The following is a 22,617-nucleotide window of genomic DNA, read 5'->3' as shown; positions in this document are numbered from 1 at the left end:
GCTGTGAATAGAGCCTTAATGTGTATTTTCAGACATTTAACCACTTGAACCGTCAATATTTAGTCTTTGTTTTCCCCTCTACACCAAACCTCTTTGAATAGCAGATACTAGCAGATCACTGCGCGGCGTTGTGAGCTTGTAGATCTGCTATTTTTGGCTAATGTTCCTCTCAGAATGGGCGACAGCGCAGTGCTCCGACATTAAAGACGCACTGCAGTGACATTTTCGGTCATTTTATTTTGAAGGTTCAGCCTGAAACGCCGGCTCAACCGACTCTAAACCAATCAGAAGGTCCCATCTCTTCAGGCTATGGGACGTTGGATCTCAATCACTTCAGCCGTGCGCAACAGTAGTGTTTGTTTACAAGTGAGAGAGAGACGGCCACCGGCCAGTGAAGCACGTTTGCTACTACCTGGCTTATTTCTAACCTATAATGTTTTGAGATACATATTTTAGTGTGCAGATGAAGTTTAAAATGAGTAATACACTCATCTTCAATGGCCACAGTTACATGGACACTCATGTATTCATTCAGAATGAATTCATTCCGAATGAACTCATTCTGAATAGAGGAATCTGATCCACTCACCTGTTTACATGGGACCTAAATAAAAGTATTCCTCGTTTACACGACCAAAGCATTCATTCAGAATATAACTTTTGACATGCGCAAAGTGGTTCCCGCCTACGCCCGGGCATGGACCAGGGGCCACTACCCGGAGCAGAGCTTCCCCTGGTGGGCATGGGAGGAGGCAATAGCCCCCTTGTGCCTCCGCGGCGGAGGTCTATCGGTCGTATAGGCAGGCCGGTAAGCAACGCACCGACTCCTGGCCAGGCAGCGTTGTATGCGGTGCAAGCCTGTGTTCCTTTGTCATCGCCGTTTTAATGCAAAAGTAGCAGATCTACAAGTTCAGACCAGTTTCTTTTTTTGTATTGGTACCAGACACGGTAAAACGTAGGCTAGCCTATAGTATTTGTCACATTTCTCATGTAGGTACCGTACGATGATGTCATCGCGCATTCGCACATGGTCGTTATAATAATAAATGGAGAGAGAGAGAGAGAGAGAGAGAGAGAGAGAGAGAGAGAGAGAGAGAGAGAGAGAGAGAGAGAGAGAGAGAGAGAGAGAGAGAGAGAGAGAGAGAGAGAGAGAGAGAGAGAGAGAGAGAGAGAGAGAGCGCAACACTACAATCTATGATCAATGCGTTTCTGCGTTTACGTGTGGATAGGGATTTTTTTTTAAAACTTTGTCATGTGGCCAGGGATTCTTTTTAAAAACTGAGGACTAAAATACCTGTTTAGAAAAAGATCCATATATAAGTGTAGCCTAGGCCAGCAATCCTCTGAGCGTCCGTTCTCCTGGACAAGTCTGGGCTTAACCATTACAGGCTTATTAAATGACGCTATTAGAATCATTCATTTTATCCCGCAGGAGCGAGCGCTTCTCAGCACCAACCGTGGCTGAATTAGAGATTTGATAGGTCATTTTTGGACAATTCTGACAGCCCTACTAGGCACAGACATGCGCAAAGGAATGCATGTATTCCAAACGGACAGGAGCGTTTGGAATAAAGTGTTTACATGGTCAATTTCGATTGATTTAACCCGATTCAAACGGTCTATACCACCCCTCCTATTCCGAATGAAAATGCATTCGGGTCAGACTGGAATGGAATATTCTATTCCAATTGGGGTGTTTACATGAGCAAATCTATTCGGAATGAATTCATCCATTCATCCATTCCGAATAGAAGTGTATTCATTCCGAATACAACTGTCCATGTAACTGTGGCCATTGAGATTCAAAACGGAGTATCTCTGTAATTAAAATCAGCTGTGTTTGAAGAACGTGCAGCTATGGGAATCAAACAGGTGCATGTAATCAAGATTCATTTATCTTCATGAAGGCTGCGTTATGTCATCACGCAGCACGTTTTCGTTTACAGGAAGTAATTAAGATTGGCTTTTTAGGGACTTTAGATATAAAAATACACAAAAATGTTTTTTTTTCATTTTTTTGGGCATCTATTGTTAGGTATGCCCATATGATGACCACGGATATGCTCTAAAAGTGTGAAAAACATATTTTTCATTTCACTACACCTTTAAACAGTAAACCCGAACCAAACCCGCACCCTAACCGCACGCGGATGCCACATAGTCGGAGAAAAGGTCTGTCGGATTAACGCATGCCTCCCCTCAGAATAGGGATACTGGGGTTCAAGTGGTTCATATAAAAAACATGATCCTATCACACAAAGATTTGGCGCCCCCCCCCCCCCCCCCCCCTGTTGTAACTCTGGGGACCCCCTAGGGGTCCCGGACCTCCTGTCTGTTGAAGACCCCTGGTATAAAGGAATAAAGCAATTTACTGTATAGAGCAGGGGTCTTCAACAGGGGGGGGATCCGGGACCCCTATGGGGTCCTCAGAGTTACTACAGCCAAATCTTTGTGTGATAGGATTATTTTTGAACCCTAGCATCCCTATTGTTAGGAGAACGTTAGCCAAAAATAGCTGATCTACAAGCCCACAGAGCTTGCAGATCGTCTATTTTCGGCAAAGTAGTTTGGTGTAAAGAGCAGACCAAGTATAGAAATTATTGACGGTTTAACTGGTAAAATGTCTGAAAATACTCATTAACATGAATCCACCATGATGGCTTCACAAGTCTATGAATCTATCTATGAAAAAATCTAATCTGCAACACAATTTGATACAATATGTAGCGGGGGGTCCCTGTTTCATCTCTCGGCTAAAGGGTCCTTGGGCTGAAAAACGTTGAAGACCCCCTGGTATAGAGCAGTGGTTCTCAAAGTGGGGTCTGGGGACCCCCAGGGGTCTTTGAGGGAGTTCCAGGGGGTCCCCCTATCTAAATGATCGATAGTTGGGAACCAAATGGACCCTTATAGGTCTGTTACTCAGAGAGTGTACAAATGGAACCCCATTTGTACACTCTCTGAGTTAAATTAACAGATTTTACAATATAAATTGGGATCCAAGAGATAGAAATGTCATTAAATGGGGGTCCGTAGCCTCATGCATGTCAAACTCAGGATCCTTGAAATGAAAATGGTTGAAAATCACTGCTAGAGCCGTCTCTTATGGGGGTTCATGCCTTATCTTTTGAAATGGGGGTCCGCGGGCTAATAAGTGTCAATTTGGGTGTCCTTGACATAACCACTGGTATAGACCATATTCACACGGCGGCCATTTTGGCATTTTGCATTGAAGAAACGGGGTGGCAACGGGGTGGCATTTCATTAACCCATTTAGACCTGAGGCCGATTCTAAAAACGCCTTCTAAATCCTGACCTAAGTTTTCTGAAAAACTTCAAATATTTAAAAAGAAAATCACATACAGTGTGAAGTGGGCGGTGTGTGGTCATCACAACATGACTCACTTAAAAAAACATAAATGTGTTTTTTTAAGTCCATACTGCTATTCATAGGGCTGCACATGTGTCATGTGTTTCGCTAGCCAATCACAGTCCTGAATTTGCAAAGTCAGCCAATCACATTACAGCTAGTGGTGATGACACTAGCTGTCATGTGATTGGCTGACTTTGCAAAAGTATAGATTTGCGTTGACTGTGGAAGGGTTAGCGTTGTAGACTGCGTTGTAGACTATTGGCCAATCACGGTGCAGGATTGGTCAGTGTCCAAACCTCACTTATAGGGGGCGCCGCCCCACAAAAATTACAACAAATGTATGTTGCTATATACTGTACATAGCAACAAGAACCCCAAAAAGGGGTTCCCGTCCTGAAAGGTGTAGTTACAAAAAGGGTTTCCCGCCCAAAATAGGTCCGCTTAATAGCAAAATGGCCGCCGTGTGTATATGGTCTATTACGAGAAAAGGCATTTTATGTGGAGCTTGACCAGAAGACGTGTGTAATGTGTAGACGGGCGAGCTGCGGTCGGAGCTGGCCTCCTGCATGGAGGAGCGCGAGGAGATGCAGCAGGCGGCCGAGCAGTGGAGGGAGCAGGTCCACGGCCTGGAGCAGAGCAACGCACACACCAGACTGCTCCTCTCCGGCCTGGAGGAGGACCGCCGCGCCGAGAGGAGGTGCTACCAGGCCTCCCAGACCAGCCTGGACAAACTGGAGAAGGAGAACCAGGAGGTGCCGTTTGTGTTTCTTGAAACATGCATAGTATACTACATATTCTTATTTTTCATTTTCTAATCGATTTGAAAAACTTTGATTTGATTCAAGTTTCTGTTTGACAACATTTATGCAAACGAGTACATTTAAAATACACAAAGTCGACTTCATTTTATTTAACCACTTAAGCCCTATTCAGAAAGGTTCACAATAGGTCATGTTGCTACAGTACGTGTGAATTCATGGAGATTCTTTTGTTTTTGTCGCATTCCTGAGACAATAATTTGATGACCAGCAGAAAGACGCTAATGTCTCCGGTAGGAGACTCAAAGTTGACACTTTGTGTCTCCTACCGGAGCCGCCGCCGCTCATCAAAGTAGCGGCTTAGGAATGCGACAAAAAACAAAGAATCTCCATGAATTCAAGTGTCCATGGGGTTTGTAATTGATAGAAAATAAGTAATAGGCTCTATGCACAGCAGCCATATTATCACTTCCTTCACAGGTGTTACTAATGATACTAATGAAGGCTCTGTTCCATTTAGTGCAGCACAGTGGTTTCCACGACCCCCATAACTCTGAGAGTGTACAAATGGAACCAAATGGACCTGTACGGGTCCATTTGGTTCCATTTGTACACTCTCAGAGTTACACATCCGCAAGGGGCTCATTGAGTCAACCTGCACAACATCAGCACCCTGACTGTTTGACCAGAATGGAACAGAGCCTTCATTAGTATCATTGGCAACACCTGTGAATGTCTTCACACTATGGCTGCTGTGCATAGAGCCTATTTGGGGGCTGAACTATCCCTTTAACATTACAAAATGCATAAAAAAAACTACAACATTAAATTGCATTAATTCACATTACAGTTACATCAAATATATATCTAGTCTCATATCATAATAGAGAGATAATATGGATACATCGCCCATTGATGACGCATGGTGGTGTGTGTTGTTGTGCAGCTGGGACAGCAGGTGGCGCTGTTGGAGCAGAGCATCTCCCAGCAGAGCAGAGAGATGGAGGAACTTGTCAAACGACTTCACACGGTCAGAGAAGACGAAACCTCCGCCAGCTACACCTCTGAGACCATGCTGACCAAAATACAGGTGAACAATGAATATGAAACCCCTGCTCATTATGCTAGGGTGGGATGGCTCAGGGTAGAGGACAGAGTACAGCATCTTGCAATGGACCTGGTCTTCAAGATACTCAAGGGACCAGTGCCCATGTACCTGTCAAACTACTTCAAAAGTGCATGCGCGCAAGAAAATGTGTGGTTTTTTTTGCGTTTTTTGATACTTTTTTGGCGGGTTTGTGATGGATTTCGGATACCAATTTATATACACTGTTATCAAAATGGCTAAATATGATATTAAAAAATAAAATTACATATATATTTTTCCTTTTTTTTTTGGGTGGGCAGAAAAACCAAATGGGTGAGCCCAGGCCTACCTATGCCCACCCGTGGCTACGCCCCTGCTTCAAAAGAGTGAATAACACCATAGGGAGCTCTAAGCCTGTCGTCTAATCGCAATTATTTGAGATAAATCGCAATTATTTTAGCAAAATTGTCAAAATCGTTTCCATGATCAAAAATACATAAAAAAATATATAGCAGATCTACAAGCTTACAACGTTGTAAGCTTGTAGACCTGCTATTTCAGCTTTTCTTTACATTTCTTTTCAATTTATAAATGTATTAAATATGTCAGTAATTTCTTTGTAAAGTCAAGTTACTTTTGATTCCGAAGATTAAACGGCAAACATAAATGTAATTTGTATTCATATGCTCCAGTTTTCAACGACAGAAACGATTGAATCGTTAATCACAATCATTTGTATGACAATTAATTGTCAACTTAAATTTTGTAATCGTGACAGCCCTAGGAAGCTCCAGTGATCTCATTCCCCCCAGATTCGGCACAAACATGGGGATGAATTCATTCTACTATTATGCCACCAAAATGTGGAATGCCCAACCACCAGCCATCAGAAAGTGTGACTCCCTAGTCCTTACCCTCCTTCAAAACCACCATAAAAGAGCACCTGTCTGCAATTTGCAACTGGACCTAGACACGTCTTCTAGCTTGCCAAAATAAACAAACTCTCACTGTTTTTCTGTAAATATACTTTTATTGCTCCTAGTATTGATGATCCCTAGTAGTGCTGTATGTCTTTATAATGTCTTGATGAATTGAATACACAGGACCACAATGGAAACAAGCCCTTAGGGCTTCTGGTGCTATCCTTTTTAGCATTATTATTTAAGTGCCTGTCCTCACTGGCAGGTTAGCCAGTAGGATACAACAGCAGCGACAGCACACAAGTGTGCGTACAATGTAAGTCAATGAGGAGCATCTAATCAATGGAGCAATTATTTTAGATTTCTTGTCCACCTTTGGAGTTAAATCATGGCAAGGTAACTACACAACCCAAACCTCTACCAAAGAGGTCTTGCCCTTTAACAACTTTCAGTCTGGTATCCCTGTTTTGGGCACGTCATTATCAAAATGTTCCAGAATGGCCGATCTACAAGCTCACAAGGCGTCACGTTGCGACGCCTTGTGAGTTTGTAGATCGGCTATTTTTGTGTGACACCATCACGTGACTAAACATTTACAGCTACAGTGTTTTAAATGAGACATTATTGCACAACATTATTGTTTGTTCCCCAGACTCTGGAAGGAGAGGTGAGTCGTCTGTCTCAGTCCCTGGAGTCGTCTCTGCTGGAGAAAGGAGAGATCGCGTCTCGCCTCAACTCCACCCAGGACGAGGTGCAGCAGATGAGGGACGGCATCGAGAAGCTGAAAGTCCGCATGGAGTCGGACGAGAGGAAGAAGAAGACGATGGGAGAGCTGCTGAAAGGTTCGATGTTCTACCCAGCTTCTCGCTCGGTCTTTATATATCGTCGCTGTCCAGTAGAAACCTCTTATCTCCAAGTGAAAACGGTGCAACGTTCAGTCAAATGTAAACATAACTCTGTGTGTGTGTGTGTGTGTGTGTGTGTGTGTGTGTGTGTGTGCGTCTCTAGATGCCCAGAGGAAGTGTGACACCCTGCAGGACCGAATTGATGCTCTGGAGAGAGAGAGAGAGGAGGCTGAAAACGGCCTGGAAGAGGCTGTCTTACAGGTATTCAATCACACACAATGATTTAAATATAGATTATTCTAACTAGAGGCAGACCACTATAACGGTTTCGGCGGATATATATATATATCAGTCATTATTTGCCTTTTTTTTTGTGGGGGGGGGGGGGGGGGGGGGGCTTTTATGCCTTTTATTTATAGGACAGTATACTGACAGGAAATGGGGAGAGAGATGGGGAGTGACACGCGCAGCAAAGGCCGTCGGGATCGGGACTCGAACCCGCGACACGCTCTCAGGCTACATTGCAGCCTAGTGTGCCTGGACCGCCGGCCCAGGCCCCCTTATTTGCCTTTTTTTTTTTTTACAACATCTGTATCAACAATTAAACGTTTTAGTTATTTAGTCTTTTTTTTTTTGTTTTTTTTTTGGCTTGCAAGTAAAATTTTCTCAAATCTACACTTTTATAAAATCTGGGTTTTTCAAATTCAATAGAATATATTGTGCTTTTTGATCAAATGTGGGTCAAATTATCAGTAATCAAATTGGTGCTCTAGCACTCTATTTCTAACTTGGTGTCAGTTTAGATCACATTTTAAACAAAACAGCCATGATACTTTCCTACCAGAGGAGGGCGCTGTATGACATTCAGCAGGAGGTGATCCCTGAGCTGATGTGTCTTTCAGGCTAAATGAATTCATTCTTCTGTTTATTCATAATGTTAAACCCTGTGTTTCTTTATGTTCATGTCATAATGTGTTAAACCCTGTGTTTCTTTATGTTCATTCATAATGTGTTAAACCCTGTGTTTCTTTATGTTCATTCATAATGTGTTAAACCTGTGTTTCCTTCAGGCTGAGATGGCCAAGGCTGAGCTAGAGGAGAACGAAGAGGAGAAGAGAAAGGTACGAGAACAATGTTAACAATATGTTATATAATGTCCTGTTGTTTGATTCGTAATCAATGATATGAGAGAAATGGTCAAATATTGTGATTATATCACCAGCTAGTGGTGTTGTTGGCACCTGTAGCTGTGATATGTCTGCCTCTGTTGGGTGGAAACATCAAAACTGTGTTCAGGATTCAAATGTAGCAAAAAGTAGCTCATCTGCAAGTTCTTGAGAATCACTGATCTGACATATGTTTCTCCCAGTGGTGGAAAAAAGTACTCAAATGTTTTACTTAAGTAAAAGTATCAATACTGCAATGTAGAGTAAGTAAGTAAAAGTCAGAAATAAAAAATGTACTTGAGTAAAAGTATAAAAGTATTGGTATCAAAATGTACTTAAAGTACCAAAAGTAAAAGTACCAAAATGTTTGAAAATAGCAGATCTACCAGCTCACAACGCGCCGCGGTACGACGCGTTGTGAGCTTGTAGATCAGCTATTTTCAAATAGCCTATGTATAAAATAGGGCTAAAGTGGTTAATGTATGTTTTATAATGTAATCATTTATATCTGAAAAGTAACTACTAACTAAAGTTTTAAAAATAATTGTAGTGGAGTAAAAGTACAATATTTGCCTCTGAGATGTAGCGGAGTAAAAGTATAGACAATTGTAAATACTCTGTAAAGTAAAAGTACCTCAAAATTCTACTTGAGTACAGTACTTAGCTACAGTACACCACTGATTTCTCCTTTCTCTTTACTCCTCCTTCACTCTTCCTCTGTGGTTCCTCCTCCTCTTTATGTTTTTTGTCCAGTTGGAGGAGGAGAAGCGAGTTCTCCTGGAGGAGAAACAGAACCTGGAGAGACGGACAGAGACGGCGGACGGTCTTCAGGCTCAGCTGGAGGAGGCGGAGAAAGAGAGAGAGAGACTGCGGAGTCGCCTGGAGGAGCTGGAGAGAGCGCTGGACGGACAAGAGGAGGAGAGAGAGAGGCTGCTCTCCGCCGCTCTGTCTTCGGCGGAACGAGAGAAGGAGAGAGCGGAGGAGGAGAGGCGGAGGACGGACGAAGAGAAGGAACGATTGCGGCAGCTAACCCTGCAGGAGGAGAGGGAGGCGCGCGACCTGACTGTCTCGCAGCTCACACAACGGGTACGCGCGCACGCACACACACACACACACACACACACACACACACACACACACACACACACACACACACACACACACACACACACACACACAACCTGTCTTATCAACAGGCGCACACTTACAACCATTCTGTTTGTCAGCAGGTAAACTCTGTCTGTCTGTCCGTCCGATTTCACTGACGTTTAACCTATTCAAACCGGGAACGCATCTGTGTAACCACTTAATATCCATATTTTATACTTTGGCTGTTCAAAAATAGCAGATCTACAAGCTATGAACTTGTAGATCTGCTATTTTTGAATATATATATATTTTTAAAGCAAACATTTTTAACTCAAATCTTTGCTTCTGGGGGGTCCCTGGAAAAAAATATTTTCTAATGGGGGTCTGCGGCCAAATACATATCATTTTGAGGGTCCTTGACATGAAAAAGTTTGAGAACCACACTCTGTGCCACGCGATGAGCTTGTAGATCTGCTATTTTTGAAGAGACGAAGAAATCTTAAAATGACACAAACACGTTCCCGGTCTTAATGGGTTAAAAGATGATTATAATAACCAACCACATGACTTATCTAAAATATAAGGGAACACTCAGAATACAGACAAAACTGAATATACGTCAATCTATAAGGCCAAAGAGCATATAAAAGGCATTGAGCAATGCTTAACCCATTAATACCTGGAACGCATCTGTGTCACTTTAGGTTTCTTTGGCTATTCAAAAATAGCAGATATACAAGCTCATAGCGCGGCACCGAGTGCCGCGCTACGAGCTTGTAGATCTGCTATTTTTGAAAAATCTTGAAAAAATATTTTCCATATTTTTTTCAAAAAACTGTTGAGATTTAGATTTTTTTTAAGAATCGCCTCAGGTCTTAATGGGTTAATAAGATCATATTAAAAAATAACCAAATATTGTATTAAATATTGTATTAAATGCTGTAGAAAAAAGAGGGCATTCTGTGATGATGGGTTATTCAATTCAGTTGTCTCAACTCTCAAGACACTGTAACTGAAACCCCCATACCCCCCATATCCGGTTTAGAGGGGAAAGAGATTGGACCAAGTACAGAGCTGACCCTGGTCAAATTAATTTACTAAGTATAGAGGGTTTAAGTGGTTAATAGACTAGTCGGCTAGACGCACACATCCGTCTCTGTCTCCCATCTTATAGCCTCGTCTGTGTGTGTGTGTGTGTGTGTGTGTGTGTGTGTGTGTGTGTGTGTGTGTGTGTGTGTCTTTAGGTGAGTTGTGTGGTTAAAGAGAGAGACGCTGCCAACAGTAAGATGTCTCTGTGGATGAACCGCTGTAAACAAGTGGAAGAAGAGAAGGACGCGCTGTTACACAACACAGGTATACACAAACACAACACAGGTATACACAAACATAGCCCTGAAACATGACTGTCATACCATGACAGTCATGGTGCCATGTCCCCCTGGTTTTTCGCGGTGTTCTATTTGTTTACATTGCCAACTCTCTCATGTACATAAACGTTCAGATTTCAAATATAAAGTGCTTACCACCGAGCCACGGATGTTACCTCGCGATGCGGACCACATTAAGTACCCGTATCTCCCGTATTGTTCAATAAAAAGCATTTTAATCCCATCGCCGGCCATTTTCTTTTTTGGTTTCTTTTTTTGTTGTAATGTATCAGAGTGCAATACACCTCCCAACCATTAGGTGTCGCATGGTTGAAAGTATAGGAGAAAATTTGGAGAAAATGGCCGGCGATCGGATTAAAATGCTTTTTATTGAACAATACGGGCGATAAGGGTACTTGTTGCAGGTCGCATCGCCTTGTAACATCCGTGGCTCGGGGGTAAGCACTTTATATTTGAAATCTGAACGTTTATGTACATGTGAGAGTTGGCAATGTAACAAAAATAAATAAACCGATAAACCTGGGGGACATGGCACCATGACGCTTGTATACAAGCGTCATGTGAACCATGGCTAACACAAACACACAACACAAGTATACACAAACACACAACACTAGCCTGGGACCAGACGAATCTGCCAGTGCGATTTTAGTCTGGCCCTGCTCCACACACACACACACACACACACACAAAACTGTAGATCTGTTCTTTTGGACAGTTGGGCATTAACTCAAAACAAACAAACAAAGTAACCTGCAGCTAGGGGTTTTAATCCACCGCGGTGCAGTCTGTTGGGCCGTTGGTTCTCAAAGTGGGGTCCGGGGACCCCCAGGGGTCCTTGGGGGTGGTACCAGGGGGTCCCCAGGAAAATGAGTTAACACATTGAGTGCCAAAACCGCGAATTCTCGGTTTTGCAAAGACGCACGTTGAGTGCCGTAACCGGAGATCTCTGTGAGGCATTTTTTTCCCCCCTTTTTTTTTTCTCCACAAGGGGTGGGCTAGCGCAACTTTGGAATCACCCACGGTGCCTCATAAATGGAAGGGACAGATGGATCACCGTCCCCAAAAAAACTCCCTTCCGTCCACTCCCATTATATCTCCTTGAGAAAAACCTCCGGATCTCCTTTTTTTTTTTTTACGTGGTGAAAACGAGCCATTTTCGGCGCGCGATCACTCCATAATGGAGCGTCCATGCTATGAGCTTGTAGATCTACTATTTTTTGAAAAATATAGCACATTTGTGCAAATCTTTGCTTCTGCAGGGGTCCCTGGAACAAAATGTTTTGATATGGAGGTCCTTGACGTGAAAAGGTTTGAGAACCACTGTGTTAGGCTGAGAGTCAATAGCATAGACTCTCAGCCAAACAGGCTGCACCAAGGTGTTCGTATAGACTCTATACGAACACAAAGGGAAGCTTGGCGAGGAGGGTGATCATTGTGCCAAAAAAAAACACAAACTCTCCCTTTTTTAAAAGCATCTTCTGTTGTGCTCCAGCAGGCGGCAGCAGCAGTGAGGCGGCGCTGGCTGAAGTGGAACAGCTGAAGCAGGAGAAAGAGGAGAAAAACAAGGCTGTGCAAGACCTGAAGACCTCCCTGGAGGAGAAGACCCGGGAGGCCGACGACCTGAAGACCTCCCTGGAGGAGAAGGAGCGCGCGGCGGCAGAACTGAGGTCTTCTCTGGAAGACCGAAGCGAGGAGCTGGACGAGGCGAGGGAGGCGCTGGAGGAGAAGAGCAGAGAGTCGGACGAGAGCGTGGAGAAATACTGCAGCCTGATGCTCCGGGTCCACAGCCTGGAGGAGACCAACGACAGCCTGACGGCGCGTCTGGAGCACCTCACGGCTAGCCAACAGGCTAACGCCGTCGGCATCCAGCCGGGCAGCGCTAACGGTGCGGCCTGTCACGAATTATTACTTTGTTATTACAGTTATCATTATTTTTTATTAGGGCCGGGACTTTATTCCACGATGCGGTGGGGGGTCACATGCACGCGATTTTTATTAATAATGAATTAAACTACTTGAAAACATCAGTAACAACAACACACTCTACCAGCCTCCGTAAAGCTCACAATGCCTTGCGCTTGTAGATCTGCTATTTTCACATGGTTACATGGTACTGTATGTTTTATAATAATAATCGAAATCTACAAAGTAACTAGTAACTAAAGTTTTCAAATAATTGTAGTGGAGTGAAAAGTACAATAATTGCCTCTGAGATATAGTGGAGTTACTGGAGTAGAAGTAAAAGTATTAGAAATTGGAAATACTCGAGAGTCAAGTGCAAATACCTCAAAATTGTACTTAAGTACAGTACATGTACTTAAAGACGTATGCCAAAATCCATTTGAAAACTTGCTTTTTACTGTTCTCAGGTAAAATATTGATATGCGATTAAAATAAGATTAATTGCGATTAATTCATTACAAAGCCTCTAATTAATTAGATTTTTTTTTAAATCGAGTCCCAGCCCTATTTTTTATTATTATTGCCTGATCGCAATTATTTGTGATGATTGCAGTCGTGCATAATCGCTTCCATTCATCTGTGTGAATTCATCTGTTGAAAAATGAATACATTTTCAAAAATAGCAGATCTACCAGCTACAAACATTGTGAGCTTGTAGAACTGCTATTTTAGTTTTGTCCCACACATTTAATTAAAGGTAGGCTAAATGATTTGTTCAGTAACAAGAGTCTCCATGTCTCGCCAGATCTTTATTAAACAGAAAATGCATTTTCAGGTCAGGATACCAGGATGGAGAACTCAGACAAGGATACAGTGACATTGGAAGTGATGACACAAATAAATTAGCAGGCAAAATTGGATAAATGGGTACTCTCTTCTGATTGGCTGAAATGTTGTCACCTACCTGAAAATGTATTTTCTGTTTATTAAAGAGCTGGAGAGACCGGGACACCCCTGTTACTGAACAAACCCTCATACACAATATAGTGCTGTAACCTTTTAACAAGAAACTTTTTACCATTTTAAGTATACCAGGGATAGGGATATGAGCACCCAAAGTGCGTCATGGTCCGCTTGTTTCACGGATGTGGCAACAGCGGCGCTTGTTTCACGCACATCATTTGGCAACCCGGGAGCCAGCGAACACAAAAACGCTAATAAACAGCTGACATTTGGGGAAAGCGAAAAACGGGCTTCGCTGTTCCGTGCACATGGTAATGGTCAATGGCTGTGTGCAAAATGCAGATCCATTACTCGAGCCGCTGAGGAGAACCGGGCAGAAGAGATTTTGGGGACACGCTCACTCACTCACAGAGCTCTGTAGAATTATAGGATGATGTAGGATGATGATGGATGATGATGGCCTTATGGGTATTATTTATTTTCATTATTGGTACCAGTCATTTTGAGTGATATCTTTGTGTATTTAGGTTATTTGTCATGTCTGCCCTGTGCACTTTTACTTTACAAAGTCTAACCCATTAAGACCTGAGGCCATTCTTAAAAATGTATTCTAAATCCTAACAGTTTTTTGAAAAAAAAAAAAAAAAAAAATGTATTAAGATTTTTGAATAGCCAAAGAAATCTAAAGTGACACAGATGCGCTCCAGGTATTAATGGGTTAATGTCATGATCGTGACAGGCAGCGCCAGCGGCGCCAAACGCCGGCGTTCAGAGAGGCTGTCGGCCTCCAAACGGCAGGGGGCGCTGGAGGACGACAACGCCGAAAACACGGCTCCGGCGGCGGCGGTGGCCGGGGGCGATCGCCATCCCCCTCCTCAGAGGTCGTCTCCAAGGAAACGGGGTCACGGGGTCAAGAACACCCCGACCAAAGCCCAGGAGGCCCTGCACGACCTCGCCAAGAGGATCCGAGACAACGTCTCCACGGCGACCACGCCGCGACCGCCAGGAAGTGAGCCGGGCGACGACGAGTTCCGGCCGGAAGGACTTCCCGAGCTGGTGCAAAGAGGTCAGTACTGAGCACTGGTGGGAAAAAGTATTCAACATTTTTTACTTAAGTAAAAGTATCAATACTGCGATGTAGAAACACTTCGTTACAAGTAAGAGAGTGCAATTCTAAATGTACTTGAGTAAGAAAAGTAATAAATGTAATAAAAGTAGTAAATGTACTTAAAGTACCAAAAGTAGCGCTCGGGTGGCGCAGTGGTAAAGTCACTGCCCACCACCACGGAGGTTGTGGGTTCGAATCCACCGTGGTGCATCCGGCTTTGTCGAGCGTCTACACAAACACAATTGGCCATTGCACGTACTCCTACGGGCTGGGGGGGGGGGGGGCGGCACCTGTCAGCGGGGAGTGTTTGGCGGGAGGAGTAGGACAAAGGCTCTACGTCCTTGTATGACAACAATGAGATAAGAGTGGTTTAGAATACTGATCAAAAGTGAGCAACGAGAGTACAGAGGTCCTGACGTCACTCGTTCATCCCCTGGTTCGTAAAGTCATTTCTCTATGGAGAATAACATTGGGTCATCTTAGAATCGTCTCATATAAGAATTGTGGTCCAAAAATAAACAAACTGTCTCTGCGATATTGTCAGAGAGGAGGCTCTGTATCGTTTATGATAGTCAGTCACTCATATTTGATACAGTCTGTTTCTGGCAAAAATGTAACTAATTCGGCGGAAGTAACATTATCGTTTTCTCACCGTCAGTTGATGCTTCATATCCATAAGAGTCAAACCGCCGGGGTCATTTGTTTATTTTTGGAACACAGTTCTTATTTGACGCGATATTAAAGACGCCTATGGGGATTCAGAACGGGGGTGGAAAACCGCAAACCAGGTAGGATGTGTAAATCACGTCAGACTTCGGTGCTCTAGTGAGTGCTCCTTTAACGTGTGTGTGTGTGTGTGTGTGTGTGTGCGCGTGGGGTCAGGTTTCGCTGACATCCCTCTGGGTGAGGCCAGTCCGTTCATCATGAGGAGAACCACGGTGAAGAGACGTAGTCCTCGTTCATCTGACAACAAGGTGAGACTTCCCTCCTAGTGGGTCTCAAAGTGGGGTCCGGACATAGTTGATTTTGACAGCAGATTTAGTTTTAGTCATAGTCTTTTGAATAAAATTCCATTTAGTTTTAGTCATATTTTTGTCATCTGAAATGTTTTAGTTGTCTAGTTTTAGTCTACTAAATATCATAAGATTATCGTCGACTGAATCTACAGTTGATTTAGTCGACTAAATTTGTTTTTGCCGGTGCCTTGACGGCTGATTTTACACTTGGTTGCACGCTGAAAATAGCCGATCTACAAGCTCGCTGCGACGCGTTGTGAGCTTGTAGATCTGCTATTTTCAGAGCGCTACACCCGATCGTAACCAAACATAAAATGACTTGTCTTTTAGTTCTACCGGATCTCTCCTCCACTCGTCCCTCACTAACATTTTAGTCTAGTTTTTATTTGTTGACGAAATTGTCAATATATTTAGTCTTTAGTTCTAGTCATCGTAGCTTAGCTTAGTCATTTTTATCTAGTTTTCGTCAGTGGAAAAAGGTAGTCGACGAACATTTTTCGTCATAGTTTTAGTCGACGAAATCAACACTTGTGTCCGGGCATTGCAAGCTTGCAGATCGGGCTATTCCACAATGATATTTTCTCTAGAAGTTGTGAAAAATCTTCAAAGAGTAAGTAATCTTCTCTTATGGTGGGTCTCCCTGCCACAACGTCTTTTCAAATAAGGTAAGGCCATTATTGCATTGGTTCTCAAAGTGGGGTCCGGGGACCCCCAGGGGTCCAGGGGTTGTTGTATTTTCTCTTCTGGGGGTCCCTGCCACACAACATTTTCAGATGGGGGTCCGCGGCCAAATACAAATCAATGTGTGGGTCCTTGACATGTAAAAGACTCCATTAATAATGAACATCAAATCGTCACTGTCCGGCAGAAACCTCTTATCTCCATATTTTAACTTTTTGCGTTTGTTTTTGCAAATGAACGCCCTACTTGATCATACTACAGCCTCACACAAAAGTAGTGGATCATTCGAGCTTGTAGATCTGCTACTTTTGCTGTTTTTGAATTTGAATCCTGAAAAGTACAGTATATAGTTTTGGACATATCAGGTTTCCACCTGACGGAGACGATATACAACACTATACACCGTAAAAAAGTGCTTTCAATTTTGAGGTATTTTTACTTTACTGGAGTATTTCCAATTTTCAATACTCTTACTCTTTTGTCTAGTTTTAGTCTTACTAAATATCATAAGATTATAGTCGACTAAATCTACAGTTGATTTAGTCGACTAAAATGATTTTGGCGGTGCCTTGACGGCTCATTTTACACTTGGTTGCGCGCTGAAAATAGCCGATCTACAAGCTCACAACATCTCCACTACACCCCACTCCACACTCCACTACATCTCAGAGGCAAATATTGGACTTTTACTCCACTACAATTATTTGAAAACTTTAGTTACTTTGATTATTATTACAAAACATACATTATCCACTTCAGCCCTATATACATTTCGGCCATTTGAAAATAGCCGATCTACAAGCTCACAACGTGTTGCGATGTGATGCACTGTGAGCTTGTAGATCTGCTATTTTCAAATATATGAAGTATGTATAAAATATTGGTTAATTAGCTACTGTATGTTTTGTAATATTAATCTAAACCTACCAAGTAACTTGTAACTAAAGTTTTCAAATAGCTGGACTGGAGTAAAAAGTACAATATTTAACAATATCTTTTTTGGACCACATGAAATTATGCCATTGACCACTAGAGGTCCGTGAACCACTGGTTGAGAAACAGTGCAGTGTGTGTACCAGAGTGTGGGAAGGCCACAAAAAAGCTTAATCAACTTTCCCAAAGCCGTCTTTAACCACAGACATACTCGCCACCGGATATTATGTCCCATTACCAGCCTATATTTAGCAAACCAAACGTCAAACGATGACTATAAAGGGGCTTCCCTTCCAAGTCATCTGGGGCCGTCCCAGGCACTTCCACACTCCAGCAATGTGGAAGTGCCTTTTACTAATGTCTTTAGCTATTTAAAAAATAGCAGATATACAAGCTCATAGCGCGGCACAGAGTGCCGCGCTATGAGCTTGTAGATCTGCTATTTTTTAGAAAAATCCTGAAAATGTGTGCAAATCTTTTATATACATTTTTAACTCAAATCTTTGCTTCTGGGGGTCCCTGGAACAAAATATTTTTTTTAGATGGGAGGGGGTCCGCGGTCAAATACATATTATTTTGGGGGCCTTTGACATGTTTGAAAACCATTGATAATATAGCAACATAAGTAAAAAAAATATATCAAAAAAGTACTTTAGGATTTAGAAGACATTTGTGAAATCCCCAGAAGCAAAGATTTGTGTTAAAAACTTTCGCTTTAAAAAAGTATATATTCAAACTAAAGATTTGCACACATTTTTCACGATTTTTCCAAAAAAAAATAGCAGATCTACAAGCTCATAGCGCGGCACTGGGTGCGGGTCCTTGACATGAAAACGATTTGAGAGCCACTGCAGTTCTGCAGAACGTGACTTTTCTGTTTCTTAAATGTTTCTTTCTGTCCCTTGTTGTTCCGTCTCCAGGTGTTGGGGTCCTTGTCCCTCCAGAGTCCCTCCTCCGTCGCCATGGTAACCCCTGGGATTGACGGCTGTGAGGATGGCGGGAAAGCCGACCCAGACGGGGGCCAGGAGGAGAACTGTCACGTTCAGTAAACACACAAACACATCTGGAACATTCCATACCGTTTAGGATTTAACCTGGCACTGTCGGTTGGAAGCCTTGTATTTCCCCCCAAAACGGTTAAAGTGGGCGGGAAAAGAACCCGTGTCCGAAATGGATCCAATATAGCGATAATTTAGTCATACTCATCATATAGTAAGTGATATTTTTGGGTTCAAACTAAAATATTTTTTTGTTATAAAGGGAAGATATTCTGATCGTTATAATCATCGTTAAAGAGTGCTTGTTCAAGTAAAAAGGGGTCTCCCCGTCTCTCCAGCTCTTTATTAAACTGAAAATACAGTTTCAGGTCGGGATACCAATTTTACCCAATCAGGAGAGAGAACCCCACAAATATCACTTATCAGCCGGTGTTCCGGTATCATTGGTGTGTCTGCTCACTTGTTTGTTTCGTCGCGTCTAATTTCACTTTTATTTATCCGGTGTAAATTCTCTCTCCTGATTGGTTTCTTGGATTTCTTGACCTGAAAATGTATTTCCTGTTTACTACAGAGCTGGAGAGACGGATCGACCCGTTACTGAACGCACACTCTATAGGAGTGATTGCTATCAGAATAAAGAGCTATTAAAGAACAATTATTTTAGCAAAGAATATCGCTTCACCTTTTAAATATTTATAAAACCCACTGACAGACGTAACCACTTTCAACCAGCACAGCATGTCTCTAAAGGAAAACTATGTCCTTTATATGAACATGTCGCGAAAGAAGCAGAAGATAGCAGATCTGCAAGCTCACAACTGAGTGTCGTGAGCTTGCAGGTAGGCTGTTTTCTTTACTTTTGTACGACGAAGTATACCATGGGGCATTCATTTATGAAAATAATAAATGTCTGCTCGACAGCCACGATACGAACAACATGAGCTGCCTCTTGTAAATCCAGTCGTAACACACAGTGATGCTGTAATACAGTGGTTCTCAAACCTTTTCATGTCAAGGACCCCCAAAATTATATGTATCTGGCCGCGGACCCCCATCTCAAATATTTTGTTCCAGGGACCCCCAGTAGCAAAGATTTGTGCTACAAATGTTCGCTTAAAAAATATATATATATATTCAAAGATTTGCACACATTTTCACGATTCGTCAAAAATAGCAGATCTACAAGCTCATAGCGCGGCACTCGGTGCCGCGCTATGAGCTTGTAGATCTGCTATTTTTGAATAGCCAAAAGTATAAAAGGTCAAAATTATTGTGATGCTATATTAACACATTTTGCTGGGGTACCCCCTGGAACCCCCCCAAGGACCCCTGGGGGTCCCTGGACCCCACTTTGAGAACCAATGCTGTAACACATTCAAGCCTAAAGTATGCTCCTGTGAAAGGGTTGGCGTGTAATGGTACAAAATGTAAATACGTCTCTGCTAGGCTTTGTGTCTGCTTGCTATAGTACCAATATTAACAACAATCGCCAAACATTATGCGTCACATTTCTGCCCAAGCATAATTCACCGTAATAACGGTAATATAAAACACAGTAACATGACCTTAACACTTATATCACTGCATCTCACTAAAAGGCAGCTATATGATTCTAAGAACACCTCTCCTGTAAATATTGTGTATGTTTAGATGTCTCAAGATTGATTGGAATACTTTCCTTTCCACTTCTAGAACCTCTGTCCTGTAAATATTTTCTATTTTTAGATGTCTCTCAAGTCAACATTGACTGCACTGGTTTCATGTATCTGAATGTTTTTAGCGTTTTATTGCTGTATTTTTTATATTGTTGTTGTTTTTTTTACTTCATTTAGACATAGTTCAATGTTATCCATCATTATAGTTTTTTTCTGACATTGATAGGTAAACAGTGTACAGAGACACGAAACATAGAGTAGGCGATTGAAATGCAAGCAAATAGTCCGGCCAGCCAGGAATGCTTCCATGTGGTATACAGTATGCTAACAATTCGGTAATTGGGTCGCCCAATCACTAACGTAAATAAATTATGTTTCTGTTTAAAAAACCTGCTAATTAATGCTTCAGTTCATCTCTGTCATGCATTCATTGTAACAAACTGCTCCCATTTGATATTTTTTATGTCATTATTGGCTGCATCCAACTTGTGAAATTTAATGCAACTTGATGAAGTTACTTAATTTTGTGTCAGAATATTAACAGAAACTATTATTATATTTTTGTTTTACGCATAACATCGATGGTTCTCAGCCCCTTCAATGCTTGCTGTGGAATAAAAAAAAGCATTGCCGATTCTGTGACATCTTAAATGTATAGGATCTCATGTTTAAATGTCAGCTATACAACCGATAAGTTACCAATAAAATGATCATTGGAAAAGAGGAGTTCAATGTGTTGTTTGGAAGCTGTGAGTTCTGTGAGTTCTCAGCATTTGAATCTAATCTCTGTATGTCTGAAAGTTATATTTAAACAGTCAAAAGATGTGTGATTGTAAAACACCAATATGTACATTATGCATGATAATGTTACTACAATGTATACTGTAGGTGAACTTCCTCAAAGCTTCTGATGGCCAAGAAAGAAAAAGGTATTATTTTCTATTATTGCATGATTTATACTTACAGTAGTTGTGTGTGAGTGTCGTCACCGAAAATAGCAGATCTACGTGTAGTGACATTTAGGCTAGTGAGTGACAAGACGGAGATGTCTCTACCAAGACCAAACAAGTGTTTTTCCTCATCTCTAATAAAGGCCTTCCATACAGGAAATTATTTTACTGCAAAAGTGGTGAAATGTATATGCAAGGGATAATGTATGAGGAGGTGGTCATTATTGTAATTTAAAGCCCAACAGGGTGATTATCCACTGACGCGGAGCGGAGGTGGATAATCACCCTGAAGGGCTTTACATTTCCTACTTAATAAATAAAGTGACCCAAAAGTAACAACAAAACGAAGTATTTCCTTGCTTACGGCAATGAAAGTATTCCATAAGTATTGGACTGGGCGGACAAGTTCCCCTCGGAAAACAAATGACAGTAGTCTAAGGTAACCCAAAACACACTTGCCCCCATTCTACCTACCGCTGGATTTGCCTATTTGCCCCGGGGCGACTGTGTTTTGGTATTCTTGCGTTGTTGCGGCACGATAAACAAGGAAGTGTGGTGGATCAAATGGAATCACTTTTCGGTTATTGCATCGTCTATTTCTCACTTCAAATGTTTTCAAAAACATTCTTGAGAGCAACGTTTAGTTGACATAGTTTGTTTTTTACATGGCTGTCATGTTGGATTACAGCATGAAACCAAGCAGCGCAGGTTGACATGAGCAGGTGCTCTGAGTCGGACAGCGGTCCGTTATAGAGCATCATTATCATTATCAAGAAATAATGACTGATGACTGACCAATCAGAATCAAGCATTCAACCAAGCCGTGTAATAGATATTGTTACATAACCCCAACCAAAAAGAATGCCTGGCTGTCTGGGGGTTGAGGCATATAAACTCATGTGTAGATTCACAATGGAAGCTCTGAGCGGTTTAAAACTGGCCATAATAGTCAGGATATCTCTCTACATTCTAGTAAAGAATGTCAATATCTGAATGGAGATAGGAGATGGGAGAAATAGGCAGAAATGTACATCTATGTAGAATGTTTACTTTGTAGTGACTCTGATATGCATTGTCAACACATGAGGGCTTGGAAAGGATTGGTTCTACTGAATAATACCGATTGTGTAAATGTACTGTTGGCTTGCATACTCATGGGGTTCAAAAATAGCAGATCTACAAGCTCATAGCGCGGCACTTGGTGCCGCGGTATGAGCTTGTAGATCTGCTATTTTTTAATGGCCAAAGCTAAATAGTTAAAATGATTGTGACGCTATGTTAACTAATTTAGCTGGGGACCCCCTGGTACCCCCCCAAGGACCACTGGTTGAAAACCACTGGGTTAGACCAATCCAACCCTTGATGCTGAGTGACGAGCAGGGAGCCGTTGAGTCCCATTTTTATAGTCTTTGATATGTCGGCAAAGCCGATCAATGTTAATTTAACTCTGAGAGTGTACAAATGGAACCAAATGGACCCGTCCATTTGGTTCCATTTGTACACTCAGAGTTATAGACTCATGAGGGTCCATTTGGTTCCTATACTATCCATCATTTAGCTGGGGACCCCCTGGAACTCCCTCAAGGACCCCCGGGGGTCCCCGGACCCCACTTTGAGAACCAATGATTTAGACAGATGCTGTGAGGCTCTGCCCTGTTCTTGTAGATAGGAGGCTTTTCCAGACTGAGAAACGAAGTGAGAAAAAAAAATCCGCCGAACGTAGTGAAGCAGGCTGGATCCCAGGCTATTTCCCGACGGCCTTTTGGCACTGACAACTGGGTAGAC

General features: G+C 42.3%; 1 protein-coding gene across 1 annotated transcript in view; it reads left to right on the top strand.

Annotated features, from left to right (window-relative positions):
• The window catches only part of LOC311045874 (uncharacterized protein), a gene marked incomplete at its 5' end in the record, with an annotated part of 43,898 nt that extends 24,531 nt beyond the window's left edge, over positions 1 to 19,367 (top strand). Inside the window, 11 exons of the mRNA XM_084057941.1 lie at positions 3,904 to 4,122; positions 5,075 to 5,218; positions 6,788 to 6,977; positions 7,144 to 7,241; positions 8,051 to 8,101; positions 8,900 to 9,232; positions 10,480 to 10,588; positions 12,119 to 12,511; positions 14,231 to 14,557; positions 15,482 to 15,573; positions 18,150 to 19,367. Of these exons, the coding sequence (XP_083914067.1) occupies positions 3,904 to 4,122; positions 5,075 to 5,218; positions 6,788 to 6,977; positions 7,144 to 7,241; positions 8,051 to 8,101; positions 8,900 to 9,232; positions 10,480 to 10,588; positions 12,119 to 12,511; positions 14,231 to 14,557; positions 15,482 to 15,573; positions 18,150 to 18,278 (2,085 nt within the window). The 3' untranslated portion in view covers positions 18,279 to 19,367. The remainder of the gene's footprint in view (positions 1 to 3,903; positions 4,123 to 5,074; positions 5,219 to 6,787; positions 6,978 to 7,143; positions 7,242 to 8,050; positions 8,102 to 8,899; positions 9,233 to 10,479; positions 10,589 to 12,118; positions 12,512 to 14,230; positions 14,558 to 15,481; positions 15,574 to 18,149) is intronic.
• Positions 19,368 to 22,617: the final 3,250 nt, after the last annotated feature.

Source organism: Gymnoscopelus microlampas, assembly GCF_963454915.1.
Source record: "Gymnoscopelus microlampas genome assembly, chromosome: 1".
Lineage (NCBI taxonomy): Eukaryota > Metazoa > Chordata > Actinopteri > Myctophiformes > Myctophidae > Gymnoscopelus > Gymnoscopelus microlampas.
The sequence above is the reverse complement of the archived record's forward strand: the minus strand, read 5'-3'. Positions and strand labels throughout refer to the sequence as shown.